Genomic DNA, 15,420 nt, shown 5'->3' with positions numbered 1-15,420 from the left:
ATTTTTATGTCATACTACAGTATGATGCTTTTTATGACATTTTTAAAGCATACTATACTATAATGGGTTTTTTTTAATATTTTTAAAGCATACTACACTATGACACTTTTATGACATTTTTAAGTCATACTAAATTATGACACTTTTTTGGACATTTTCATGTCATTCTATACTATAATGGTTTATACTATGTTTTTTTTGGACATTTTCATATCATAGTTTACGATGATGCTTTTTATGACATTTTTATAGCATACTATACTATGACACTTTTTTAGACATTTTGATATCATACTATACTATGACACTTTTTATGACATTTCTATGTCATACTATACTATGACACTTTTTATGACATTTTTATAGCATACTATACTATGACACTTTTTATGATATTTCTATGTCATACTATACTATGATGTTTTTTTGACATTTTTATGTCATACTCGACTATGACACTTTTTATGACATTTTTATAGCATACTATACTATGACACTTTTTTAGACATTGTTATGTCATACTACAGTATGATGCTTTTTATGACATTTTTATGTCCTACTATACTATGACACTTTTTATGACATTTTTAAAGCATACTATACTATAATGGGTTTTTTTTAATATTTTTAAAGCATACTACACTATGACACTTTTATGACATTTTTAAGTCATACTAAATTATGACGCTTTTTTGGACATTTTCATGTCATTCTATACTATAATGGTTTATACTATGTTTTTTTGGACATTTTCATATCATAGTTTACGATGATGCTTTTTATGACATTTTTATAGCATACTGTACTATAACACTTTTTTAGACATTTTGATATCATACTATACTATGACACTTTTTATGACATTTCTATGTCATACTATACTATGACACTTTTTATGACATTTTTATAGCATACTATACTATGACACTTTTTATGATATTTCTATGTCATACAATACTATGATGGTTTTTTGGACATTTTTATGTCATACTCGACTATGACACTTTTTATGACATTTTTATGTCATACTATACTATGACACTTTTTATGATATTTTCATAGCATACTATACTATGATGCTTTTTGTGACATTTTTATAGCATACTATACTATGACACTTTTTATGACATTTTTATAGTATACTATACTATGATGGTTTTTTGGACATTTTTATGTCATACTCGACTATGACACTTTTTATGACATTTTTATGTCATACTATACTATGACACTTTTTATGATATTTTCATAGCATACTACACTATGATGCTTTTTATGACATTTTTATAGCATACTATACTATGACACTTTTTATGACATTTTTATAGCATACTATGATGTTTTTTGGACATTTTTATGTCATACAATACTATGATTTTTTTTGGACATTTTCATGTCATACTATACTATGACGCTTTTTTTGGACATTTTTATGCCATACTATACTATGATGCATTTTATGACTTTTTTTTAGCATAATATACTATGACACTTGTTATGACAATTGCATGTCATACAATACTATTATGTTTTTTTTGGACATTTTCATATCATAGTTTACGATGATGCTTTTTATGACATTTTTATGGCATACTATACTATGACACTTTTTATGATATTTTCATAGCATACTCGACTATGACACTTTTTATGACATTTTTATGTCATACTATACTATGACGCTTTTTTGGACATTTTTATGCCATACTATACTATGATGCTTTTTATGACATTTTTATGTCATACTATACTATGACACTTTTTATGACATTTTTATGGCATACTATACTATGACACTTTTTATGATATTTTCATAGCATACTCGACTATGACCCTTTTTATGACATTTTTATGTCATACTATACTATGACGCTTTTTTGGACATTTTTATGCCATACTATACTATGATGCTTTTTATGACATTTTTATGTCATACTATACTATGACACTTTTTATGATATTTTCATAGCATACTATACTATGATGCTTTTTGTGACATTTTTATAGCATACTATACTATGACACTTTTTATGACATTTTTATGTCATACTATACTATGATGGTTTTTTGGACATTTTTATGTCATACTCGACTATGACACTTTTTATGACATTTTTATGTCATACTATACTATGACACTTTTTATGATATTTTCATAGCATACTATACTATGATGCTTTTTATGACATTTTTATAGCATACTATGCTATGACACTTTTTATGACATTTTTATAGCATACTATGATGGTGTTTTGGACATTTTTATGTCATACAATACTATGATGTTTTTTTTGGACATTTTCATGTCATACTATACTATGACGCTTTTTTTGGACATTTTTATGCCATACTATACTATGATGCATTTTATGACTTTTTTTTAGCATAATATACTATGACACTTGTTATGACAATTGCATGTCATACAATACTATGATGTTTTTTTTGGACATTTTCATATCATAGTTTACGATGATGCTTTTTATGACATTTTTATGGCATACTATACTATGACACTTTTTATGATATTTTCATAGCATACTACACTATGATGCTTTTTATGACATTTTTATAGCATACTATACTATGATGGTTTTTTGGACATTTTTATGTCATACTCGACAAATACTCGACCAGCTGCTTCTTCTATGACACTTTTTATGACATCTTTATAGCATACTTTAATATGATGCTTTTAATGACTTTTTTTTTTAGCATACTATACTGTGACACTTGTTATGACCGTTATGACATTTTCATGTCATACAATACTATGATGTTTTTTTTGGACATTTTCATGTCATAGAATACTATGATGTTTTTTTTTTGGACATTTTCATATCACAATTTTACGATGACACTTTTTATGACATTTTTATGTCATACTATACTATGACACTTTTTATGACATTTTTATAGCATACTATACTATGATGCTTTTTTTGGACATTTTCATATAATAGTTTACGATGATGCATTTTATGACATTTTTATGTCATACTATACTATGATGGTTTTTTTGGACATTTTCATATCATAGTTCACGATGATGCTTTTTATGATATTTTTATGTCATACTATACTATGACAGTTTTTATGATATTTTTATGTCATACTATACTATGACACTTTTTATGTTATTTTCATATCATACTACACTATGACACTTTTTATGACATTTTTATAGCATACTATACTTCGATGCTTTTTTGGACATTTTTATATCATACTACAGTATGATGCTTTTAATGACATTTTTAAAGCATACTATACTATAATGGTTTTTTTGGGGATATTTTTAAAGCATACTCGACTATGACACTTTTATGACATTTTTATGTCATACTAAACTATGACGCTTTTTTGGACATTTTCATGTCATACTATACTATAATGGTTTTTTGGACATTTTTACATCATACTTTACTGTGACACTTTTTATGACATTATTATGTCATACTATACTATGACACTTTTTCAGAAATTTTTATATCATACCATACTATGATGTTTTTTGGACATTTTTAAAGCATACTACACTCTGACACTTTTTATGACATTTTTATAGCATACTATACTATGATGCTTTTTATGACATTTTTATGTCATACTATGCTATGACACTTTTTATGACATTTTTATGTCATACTATACTGTGATGATTTTTTCTTTACATTTTTATGTCATACTATACTATGATGGTTTTTTGGAATTTTTTATGTCATACTATATACTATGATGGTTTTTTGGACATTTTTATATCATACTACAGTATGATGTTTTTTATGACATTTTCATGTCCTACTATACTATGACACTTTTTTTATGACATTTTTAAAGCATACTATACTATAATGGGGTTTTTTTTTTGGATATTTTTAAAGCATACTACACTATGACACTTTTTATGACATTTTTACGTCATACTATACTATGACACTTTTTATGACATTTTTATGTCATACCATACTATGATGTTTTTTGGACATTTTTATAGCATACTATACTATGACACTTTTTATGACATTTTTATGTCATACCATACTATGATGTTTTTTGGACATTTTTACAGCATACTATACTATGACACTTTTTATGACATTTTTTGTCATACTATACTGTAATGCTTTTTTGGACATTTTCATGTCATACTATTCTATGACACTTTTTATGACATTTTTACGTCATACTATACTGTGATGCTTTTTTGGACATTTTTATAGCATACTACACTATGACACTTTTTATGACATTTTTATGTCATACTATACTGTGATGCTTTTTTCCGACATTTTTATGTCATACTATTCTATGATGGTTTTTTGGACATTTTCATAGCATACTGTACTATGACACTTTTTATGACATTTTTATGTCAAATCATACTATGATGTTTTTTGGACATTTTTAAAGCATACTATACTGTGACACTTTTTATGACATTTTTATGTCATACTATGCTATGATGATTTTTTGGACATTTTTATATCATACTACAGTATGATGCTTTTTATGACATTTTTTTGTCATGCTATACTATGACACTTTTTATGACATTTTTATGTCATACCATACTATGATGTTTTTTGGACATTTTTAAAGCATACTACACTCTTTATGACATTTTCATAGCATACTATACTATAATTTTTTTTTTGATATTTTCATGTCATACTATACTATGATGCTTTTTTTTAAATAATTTTTATGGCATACTCTACTATGATCCTTTTTTGGAAATTTTAACCGCATACTATACCATGGCTTTCATATGGCATTTAATGGCATACTGTACTATATACATGGCATAAAGTTTAATTAAAAAATTTCATTACAACATTCTTGGTATGGTATTTTGTTATATCTGCATGTATAATGTCATAGTATGTTATGCCATAAAATAATCATACAAATTAAAATATGTCATTAAAATTTTGTAAAAAACGTCATAGTGTAGTATGCCATAAAAAATATATGTATGTATAAAAAAAACTTGTAACATGGTATGCCATAAAAATTTAAAAAACATAATAAAAACAACACAGAATTGTACGAAACATAACATACTATGCCCTTAAAATGTCATTAAAAAATGCCATAGTAAAGCCCGCCATAAAAAAAAAACATCATTTATGAATTGATATGAATAATAGGAATAACAGTGTTTCCAAAATTATTGCTTTGAAGAGCAACACCTAAGATATTTAAGTATGATTCAGCTAATGATATACATTTTTTTTATTTTTATGCATTGACATACAGTTCAAAGATGCACTTATTGTGGCTTAAACTTAGCTCAATTGCCAACTCTTTATGGAATGTAGTCGATATCGATAAAATTAGGGGAAATGTACACTTATTCTATGCCAAAGTGTAATGTATACATTTGATAAAGTTACTGATTTCTATTTTACATTAGCAAAATCTTAAAACTGTTCATGGTTGGCCAATGAAGGTGAGACCCTTGGCTCAGACGAAGTTGTATTAACTCTTACAGCTGCACTGATACTGGTTTCTTGACATTTAGTAATTGAGATACAATAGGCTAACCTTATTGTTCACACAGCTTTTAACAGAAACTTACATTTAAAGAAACGCAATAATAGGTTTGTGTAAGTTTGAAAAATACTAGTAAACTGAACTATCCCTTTAAAAGCAACAATGACAAAGCCAAATTTAGGGTCAAACTCTAGCTGCTGTGAAAGGAACAATACTACTCCGAATACTGCATTTTCCTTTCAAGTGGTCAGGGAGGCACCACTTGATCCTTGCATGGTTGAGAATAACAGGCAAGACTCTCCTTAGTCATAAAACTAGAAAAAACATTTGACTGGAATCCATTCATATAAAATAAATCTGGCTTGATGGATGAAGTAATGTCTCATCCATCAGCTACTTTTAGCAGATGATGTTTCATTAAGACGACTCGTCAGAAGCTGTTAGATGTCCTCCCTGAGATGGCCTAAGACAAGACCCATAAAGGTCCTCATAACTATGAATTCTGAGAGACATCCAGTGCGTATGTTTGTCTGAATGTAAGCATAAGAGGATATTTTATTACATCTCAATATAGACAAACAGTTTTGGTCAGTGACATAGTTAACTTCTTAATCCATCAGTGCGGACAAGAATGTAAAAACTTCACAGTGGAACAACTATAAAAGCCAGATCACTCTCCAATTTTCTGAGAGCTTTATGAGAACAATAACTATCTCACAGCCGGGTGTCACTGTGAAAACAATATTTCAATGTTTTACACATGTAAAGAATGGTTTATATGATGGAAAAACTGGGCAGGGGTAGACAGTGTCAGCTTTTTATGTTGAGAAATGACCAAATCTTACAATAAAATAAGTCTGAATTAGTCACACTAATGGTTACTCTGATTAAGTCTTTTTAAAATGTAACATGACAGAATACAGTTAATGCTCAGTTACATAAGGACAAATAGGGACAAATAAGGTCTAAATAAGCAGCGAAGAATGTTTTTGTAAAGTCTGGTTATTTGGTGTTTTGACTACATTTGGGAAAATATTCCAGTCAAAATGTTGTTTTTGTTTCAGTTGGCAGAACCTGACCCACTATGTACTTGTGTGCTTTTGTGTTCATTCGTATAGTGGTTCCTACTTTTTTTGAGAACACATTTTTCTATTAATTTCTGTTTAGAGATGCCTTCTACAGTATGCTGAAGGCACGCCATGCTCATAGAGAGTGTGTGAATTTTACCATGGCTCCCAAGGGACCTCACCTTTTTTTTCTTCTCAGAGAGAAGACTGACTGTGACTCTTGTTGCGAAGGAACATTCATAGCTACAAACATGTACGCTTATTTGATTTGTGTCAGCACATCTGATAATAATCAGTTAATGACAACATCAAACCTCTGCATGGGTATCAAAACCAAACTTCACAGCAGGCCATTATATAATAAGATATATGATATGATACAATATGGCCAAATGAAGCAGGGCACATTGTACTCTGCTGAATCATGTATTATATTCTGTAGGTAATCAGCACAAATAAAACATGACCTATAAACACACAAATGCATGAGCATTAAATCTTTAATCCTGATGGTTTTCTTTTTGATATATTTGTATTGTGACTACAAAACAGAGAAATGAAAAATGGCGATTCAGCATCCTGACTGAGTTTGTGCTTCTCTAATCTTTGAGTTAAAGTGAGTGAAATTTATGATATTGTGCTGCCATGCTTTGATGGTGTTGGCAAGAGCAGCATGGATGCCAGTTCTTAAAGTGAATTAGCGATGATTAATGTTAGAATTGTACATTAACAATGGCCTAATTTGACACATGAGCCATGATGATGAAGATTCAGAAAACTAGAAAAGCATGGCAAAACTAGCATATTGTCAGTATTTTAGAGACCCCCCGAAAGTTCACACATCATATTTTTAGAGGAGGTCATGTCTCGAAACTCTCTCACTCGTTCATACTCTGTAACAAAACGCTCTTTTATCTGCTCACAACTAAATCATAGTGTTTTATAAACCATTTGTGTAGTGAATGCATACTGTGTAAGTGTTACCAATGCCTAAATAGCTGAATGTTGTTTACCTCCGACGTTGTATCCCAGACAGGAGTTCTGGTCACAGTATCCTGGTGGACCAGGTGGTCCTGATGTACCTGGATTCCCCGGCCTCCCCGGTGCTCCCGGGCTGCCAGGCCGACCAGTGGGGCCCTGGCTGCCTGTCCGTCCTTCACCTGGCGGGCCTGAGGATGGAAGAAAAGTTTGTGTTAAATACAGAAGAGTACATTAAGTCAGTCATCAATAAACACTGTGTAAAACGACTGCCAGTGTGATGTCTGCTGAGAGGGGATAAGGGAGAGGGGAAGGATAATAAACTGAAAATGTGCCATCCAGGCTATATCCTGTCACTGTACTATCACCTCTTCAATCTCTTCTAAATCCCTCTCTGCTGCTGTGACAGTTTGGCAGACAAGACATGATTGTCATTTCTGGATGAGGGAGATGATAGTGAATGTCCTGAGGGCAGGAGCAGGAATAACAGTTCTTAGCTGAAATGTTGCTAGAGGCCTCTGTTTTCTGTTTACACAAGAGAAAGTGCTCCATCAGGACTCACTTCAGCAGTCAGCTGAAATATGAAATCAATATTTTGAGGGGAGTTTCATATGCCAAGAGCTAAAATTATCATCCCACAAATATTCCAGAAAAGCACAGCTAATAAAGACGGAGAGCTCTGCCCTGTACCTTTCTCTCAGAAAAGATTTCCTTTTGCACATAATGAAGTTTAGGGATTTTTTTCTTAAGTTATCTGATCATAGAAAAGTTGCCGGGGAGTTTTGTCAGCTTGTTTTGTGAGTATTGATTGCACAACAGTAAACAGAAAATCCCAGCTGACATATATTCATAACGCAAACTCCACACAGTGCAAATCAATACAGAGAATTATATTCACGGTCCAAAACGTCTGCTTGCTTTTCTCAGACTAAGCTTTAACAGAGACTAAAGCAGATCCGAAACACAGTATCTGTGCTCTTATATTGTTTTAATATTTGAAACATTTTTGGTCAGAAAACACTAAAAACGAATGTTTAGAAACAGAATAATGTTAAATTATCATATTTTGGAGCAGGTCCAGCACCCCCAAATGTTATTAGAGCACCGGGATTGGACAAAGTGCATTCAGTTGGTTTAGCTTTTCAGGACTGTGTATAAGTTTGTCAGTATCTTACCTGGTGGTCCCGTTTGTCCTCGAGGTCCCTGACTCCCAATCCCAGGATTCCCCCTCTCTCCCTTCTCTCCCGGTAGACCTGGAAATGCACACAGTTCAATCAGATCCATGTTAAACTTAAAATCACATCACACATTTGCCCTCTTGTTGGTGTACACACAGCTCCACTTTATTAAGGGTTTGCAATACTGACTATCCCAGTTGAGAAAGTAACTAAATAGATTTACTCAAGTACACTTTTGAAGTACTTGCACTATACCTGAGTATTTCCACGTTATCCTACTTGCTTACTATGCTTTTACACCGCTACATTTCAGAGGGGGGTTTACTGTAGGCTATAGTTTTTACTCTTTTTCATTTATTTGACAGCTATAGTTACAGAATATAATGCATTTCTAAACATTAAGGTTGGCTATTGTTTATGTCATCTAAGCATGCTGAATTGCCAAATCTGTAAATAAATTATGCTTGACTTCACTTCACCAAAGACTGTATGGGTTGTAAGTGCTGCTGCAGGAGTGTGAGCTCCACGCTGGGGACAGTTTGTGAGAGTCTGCCTGCACATGCACAGTGACAGGTCTGTTAGCATCACACGGCTAACGTTACCTAACACTTATTTACAGGTTTAAGGACAAGTCAAGTATTTTTGTTATGAAATTGTTTCGAACATTTAATGCCTTGTTCCCACTTATGTATGTAACTGGTGCCAGCAGATCCATAAATACAGAGATGATGCCTCTAGCGTCCAAGGAAGTGCATTTCTTTACGGATGGATAGAAACCTGATAGAAACTGCTTGTAGCCATGATGGATAGGCTAATTTTGTCAGTTTTTGCCAGGTTCATGGCATGTTTTGTGAAATATTTATTTGAAAAGCCTATAAACGGCTAAACGAGTCATACTGACAATCTGACTGTATATAATGTATAACTATATTTTAGCAGAATAACATTATTCAGATTCACAATGTGTCAAAATTAGATAAACAAGTTCTTTTTAATCATATAAACTCACTTAACAATCAACACAGGCAACTGAATTGAAGGAAATAGTCTGTTAGCCAGTTAGCAGCCTCTTAGCTAAGCTAGCACGCTGTCCTACAGCCTCTCTGAAATCCACCACAAAAGTTCAATTTTTTTTAACATGCATGGGGCAAATTCCGGACTGAAATATTACGGAGGAGAGGAGTTTCGCAGGCACGTGGGATGTGACAGAGATTCCCATAGGAATGAAAAGACTTCCAGTTGCCTAGTCTCTGGACACATGGCTCAGTGTTAGCTGCTGCTGCTGCTGTGTTAGCTCGTGCTAACTTGGCAGATGTTGAACTGACTATTCACGAAGATGAAACCAACTACACAGAAAGCAGCAACAGAAAGTTTGCTGATCAGGTGTGAGTGGGGATGATTTGGGATCAGACCTCTGCTGCAAAAATGATTGAATGTGGGTGTCATTTGACTAGAAATGTAAGCTTCTACTTGGTACTGGGTGGTTTTGGTTGATACCTTAAAGGTACCGCATACTGATATCCAGCCCTACTAAAGATTGAACCAGCAGCTCCCAGTCCTTTTGGCTTGTGACCTCTTCAGAGTTATTAGCAGCTCCATTAGAGAGAGATTTCCCCTATAAACTTCTCACATGGTTTCATTCAAATAACAGTTTGAGTCCCAGAGAGGTTGAATTACCCAATATTTTACAAGAAGTCCAAAAATGAAAACAGATTTGTAAAGCAGGAGTTTTTTTCTCCTTTTCAACCCCCATTCATCATCTCTGGACCTCCCAGATTTATCTAACAACTCTTTGCATGGGGATCGACCCATAATTTGGGAACCACTTGAATAAACTACTTAATTGTATAACTAGCACTGTCTCTACCAGCTGCTATAGTAAAATGCTCATACACATTGCTGCATCAGTATCTTGTCATGTTAAATGTATCACAGACAGGGGCCATTTCTTCCATGAGTACTTGTACTTTTAATATTTTAAGTAAATTTTTGCTTTTAATACATCTGAGTTGTGATGTAAGTAGGAGTGGTTTGAAGAACACTGTGGTGTTGGTACTTTTACTTAGGAAAAGCATCTGAAAATTCCTTCACCAGTTTCCTTCCCAACGTCAGCATTACACTGCAGATTTTTGGAGAAAATGTGGCGGATTAATTATGCGTGGATGATCAGTCTAATAAAATGTATGATAAACCCAGAGCCGGCTCTGTGCTGCTGTCCAGCGGCGCAGCTGTTTGAATGACCTAATGGAATATCTTTCGAACACTCTAATATTAGAGAACCACACAAAAGTGGTGATCTGCAGCTTTTCTGTCCTGCTGCTTTTACGACTATCTTAATCAGTTGCATCAGTAAAGAGGAAGTAAGCACAGTGAGGCTGAGGAGAAAACATTTTGCAGTACCGCAAACAAAACTTATTCTCTCTGCGCCGGCGCCCTCATCTCGTGATATTCTCTGTACGATAGCCACCAGCTGGCCCACAGTCTCTCTTTATTCAGAATATTGTATGTGGAATATAAATGGTTTCATCTGTTGAGCCTGAGCTCAGCTTTGTTCCTGGTATCAGTCTTACATGGACCATCTGACTTAATAATAACATGTCTAATTTTCTTAAGCCTGCCATTCATCTTTTATAATATTTGGCCTGCTCTGGTTTCAGTTCAGCCTATAAACAGTAAAGTGTGTGTGTATGTGTGTGTGGAGGCTGCAGATCGTAAATGTTATTGGGGAGAATCAAAGGCCTGAAGCGCTGAGGAGGAAGTAACCATGCTGGACATTTCCTGACAGCCGCTCTCAGCTTTCCTAAACCCTCCGTGTGTGCAGACTCATTCGCTATGTGGTTCTTTAGTGTGGGTTGCGTGTTTAAGTGATGAAGACGGAGCCTCATAACGGCTGTTACTCCACTAAGGGCTCGTGGCAGGGGGATGACCTCATGGATATACTGCCTTGTGCTCTGACCCTGACTGTGAGTCAGAGCCCAGGCCAGAACCACGAGAAGCAGCAAACAAGCAGGCAGGTCGAAGCTCCAACTGGAGCAAATTTTATGTTCTCTTCAACAGTAAAAGCCCCTGGCAATTGTTGACAAGGAAAATACATCACTTTACATACTGTAATGCACTTGATTATTCCACAACCACTCACTGCTCTCAACAGCTGGACACTCCTACTACACATAAACATTTATTGCAACACCAGAGCTTTCTACAGTCATGTCACAATAACAGGCCTTATCCAAATAACTGGCTATGTTGCTCTTTCAGAGGACAGCAACAGGACGCAGTGATGGAAGTGAAGATTAAATTGAGACAACAGCTACAACACTGCTCGACCTACTTCTTTTGCAAAAGGACACACACTTTCCTGTCGGTTTTTTTCAAAGTTTTTCACAGAGTTCAGTCAATAGTCGTGAACATGAGCAACTTGTGATGTCATCAAGTAATAAGTCTGGAACTGCTTCGTAGACAATGAATGGGAGCATGATTTTGTGGACCCACAGAATGTTTGGAGTCTGTTGTAGTGTTTTGAAACAGAAAATGTTCCCCTATAGACCAAACACAACATCTGTTGACAATAACTTCCAGGTAGCAACCCCCCCCACATCACGTACATAATATAAAAGCACTGAGTAAATGTTACCTCAGCACACTATATTTAGAATTTGTTGGCCGCTTTACCCTGCCATCAGACAGCCCCTTCCAGTGGGGAAATTTTTCATTTCACTTCTCCTCATTTCCTTTTTACTTCAGAAAACACAGGAGTTGCTGGTCTACTGCTGCCTCGATGGGTTAGTGTGTAATGTAAAGTGGTGAAAATATTCTAAATACAGTGTGCCTTTAAACTGATACAGATTTTTTAGGTGGGTCTTTTGAGGTGGCTAAAATAAATTTTGCTGCAGCCCTGTCCACAGTCAGCTTAGTTTCTGTGCTGGTAGATTTGGTTGATCAAAGACGCTGGCAAAGATTCCGTCTATACTTGGAACATTCCCCCAGGTGCTCTCAGTATCATCTAAAATATCTTTCCCAATTCATTGTCTATGGTGCAGCTCCACACCTTACACTTGATGACATCACAAATTTGACTTTCGGTACTTGAGTTTTTGGTTTCGGGACAAAGTTTGTGTTTACTAATATTTTTTTTGACAGTCTTGGACCACAGCAATAATATGTATAAATTTTGAAAATGGGTTTTGTTTCTCTTCAAACTTCACATTATTTAGTTTTACTTAAAAATAGGTTGAAAGTTTAACATCCATGAATATTGCTGAAACACACTTTTTAAATTCCAGAGCACATCTTTACATACACTATGATGTTGAAAAAAATGTTTTTGTAGACACTTCAGGGTTAAGTAGTTATATTGATTATAATGGGAATCTTGATCATTTTTGGTTAGGTTATTATACTATCAAATATTTGCATTGGCACATCTCTATCTGCAATTATTATGATAGTTGTCTTTACACCTTTTTTTTTTAAAGACAATTCCACCAATTTAGCAGTATCCACAATACAACCTGACCGCTAACAGTTCTGACTCAAGGAACATCGTTTAAGGCAATCTATCAATTTTTTTTCCACTCCTGCTGGAGCCACTTTTTTCCCCCACATATGCGGCTGTATTCTCCAAGACTTTAAACAGACTTTGTTACAGGGCCAGGAAATGCATCTATATTATATCGATCTTGTGATGTGAGACTAGATATTATCTTAGATTTTGAATATTGTAATATCCTTGAAGTTGTCTTCTGTCATTGTGTAAATATTTTGTAAAAGCACCAATGGTCAATCCTACAATATTGTTGCAATACCGATGTCAAAGTACATGGTCATAAATATTGTGATATTTGATATTCTCCATATTGCGCAGCCCTATTTAATGTGTAAAATCAGCACATGTTTCCTTTAACTAAATTGAGATTCCTTCCTATAAACCAGTAACCCCTATTTGTAAGCTATGACAGAAAACCCAAACGCAGGGGCACCCTGGTGTCCCAGGGATTAAATGCACTGTCCATAAGACACAATCCCCAGTGTTCATCCCCCTTAGGCATAAAAAGCCCCCCCGAACAAAGGCTCCATATAGACATGTCTCTCTAAACCACACCTCATACTCTTCTACACTGTATATTTTATTTCTTACACATTTTCTTTGTCATCTTATTTTCCAGTTATGACTAATACGATTTCAGTTCACACCATCACCTGCTCACCGCATCAAAGGTCTAATAAACACTCAAATATTTCCTCACTCTTTCTCATGCTAATATAAACAACAGCATGCAGCCAGAGTGTCTAGACATAACCCAAACAGTGAAGGGCTGATAATGGATTGCAATCAGTCTGTATATTACTGAGAGAATGAAAGGTATATGTATGGAAATTGCAGAGTATATTTTTCCTCCGTCCGTCTCTCTCAATCACGACATTTATTGTGCATCCTATAGATAACTCTGTCGTTACTCATAAACACATATTTAAACATCCTCATCACTCACCTCTCTCTCCTGGCCGTCCGTTCTGGCCGCTGGTACCAGGGAAACCTGGCCTGCCGGATGGCCCCTGCTCTCCCTGAGGTCCTGGGGGGCCTCTCCTACCCGGCTCTCCGGGTGGTCCGGGTACTGTTCGGATTGACACCGCTGACTGGGCGGGAATCTGGTTCAGTATGGAGTTGTAGCGAGACAGGTGGCCTGCAGGGAGGCAGAGTTGGTGATAGTGTTAAATTATTTGCTTTTTAAGTTTTGAGAATGTTCTAAATTTGTTTTTTTATCATGAGACAATACATCACAGAGACAATAAGAAAAGACAATACATAAGGCAGAGAAGGTCAGAGGAAACATTTCCAGCAAGACAAAATTGCACCTAATAACATGCTGGTGTTAATGTGTAAATATCACAGATTACTCACTTTGGATGAGCTGTTCACACACTTGCCGTGCGATGGCACGCACAGCCGCTTGGGACTGCACATCCCCCTGAAGAACAAACACAGAGCTCTCATGGTCTGATATTATACAACCACACAGGAGACAGATACCACTTTTCTGTTTGAGCAACCACAGGAACACAAACACCCAGATCAGTGGTTGATAAATTGGTGGGTGGGTGTTTTGTGGGTGTTTTAACGAGCGCACTCCACTTTTATTCCACACTCTGACGTCCCTCATATTTATGTGACCAACAGCACACTTATGACAGCAAAGTATTTGTAAATTACACAATTAACCAGAAATTAAAGAGGAGTGTCTAATGTAAAGTGCTGTAAAGATGCATTATGGGAAGTATGGGATTGTTTTTGGCTCTTGACCCATACTAGGGAAAAAAAGTCAAATGTTATTTTTGTCACTGGACTTTTTAGGACTACAATATTAAATCACTGTAACACCCATAGATTTTAATAATGACTAGGTACAGGATGGTAATACCCCTTCAAAACAATATTACATTGAAAAGCTATTGATTTTGAGTCACTAAATTGACACTACACTGGTTGAGTGTGATGGAGTGAAGACATGACTTTATCACACCTTTAAAAACCTTACATACATCTAAAAGGAACAGTCCACCCCAAAATCAACCAAACATATTTTTCCTCTTACCTGTAGCGCTATTTATCAGTCTAGATTGTTTTGGTGTGAGTGTAGTCTCACCACCAGACAATCAGAGATCTCCACCTTCTGACAGTCTGGTGACACTCCTTTCTA

General features: G+C 34.8%; 1 protein-coding gene across 2 annotated transcripts in view; it reads right to left on the bottom strand.

The window, feature by feature from the left end:
* col14a1a (collagen, type XIV, alpha 1a) overlaps positions 1-15,420 on the bottom strand; it is a 191,236-nt gene that overhangs the window by 2,489 nt on the left and 173,327 nt on the right. For both annotated transcript variants that reach the window (XM_033640620.2, XM_078171876.1), the window contains exons 44-47: positions 14,625-14,691; positions 14,215-14,406; positions 8,720-8,797; positions 7,580-7,735 (exon numbers count right to left, since the gene is read on the bottom strand). In XM_033640620.2, coding sequence (XP_033496511.2) covers positions 7,580-7,735; positions 8,720-8,797; positions 14,215-14,406; positions 14,625-14,691 — 493 coding nt within the window. The remainder of the gene's footprint in view (positions 1-7,579; positions 7,736-8,719; positions 8,798-14,214; positions 14,407-14,624; positions 14,692-15,420) is intronic.

The sequence above is a fragment of the Epinephelus lanceolatus genome, chromosome 10 (genome assembly GCF_041903045.1).
Source record: "Epinephelus lanceolatus isolate andai-2023 chromosome 10, ASM4190304v1, whole genome shotgun sequence".
NCBI classification, from domain to species: Eukaryota; Metazoa; Chordata; class Actinopteri; order Perciformes; family Serranidae; genus Epinephelus; species Epinephelus lanceolatus.
Note: the sequence above shows the minus strand (reverse complement) of the source record. Positions and strands in the feature narration are given on the sequence as shown.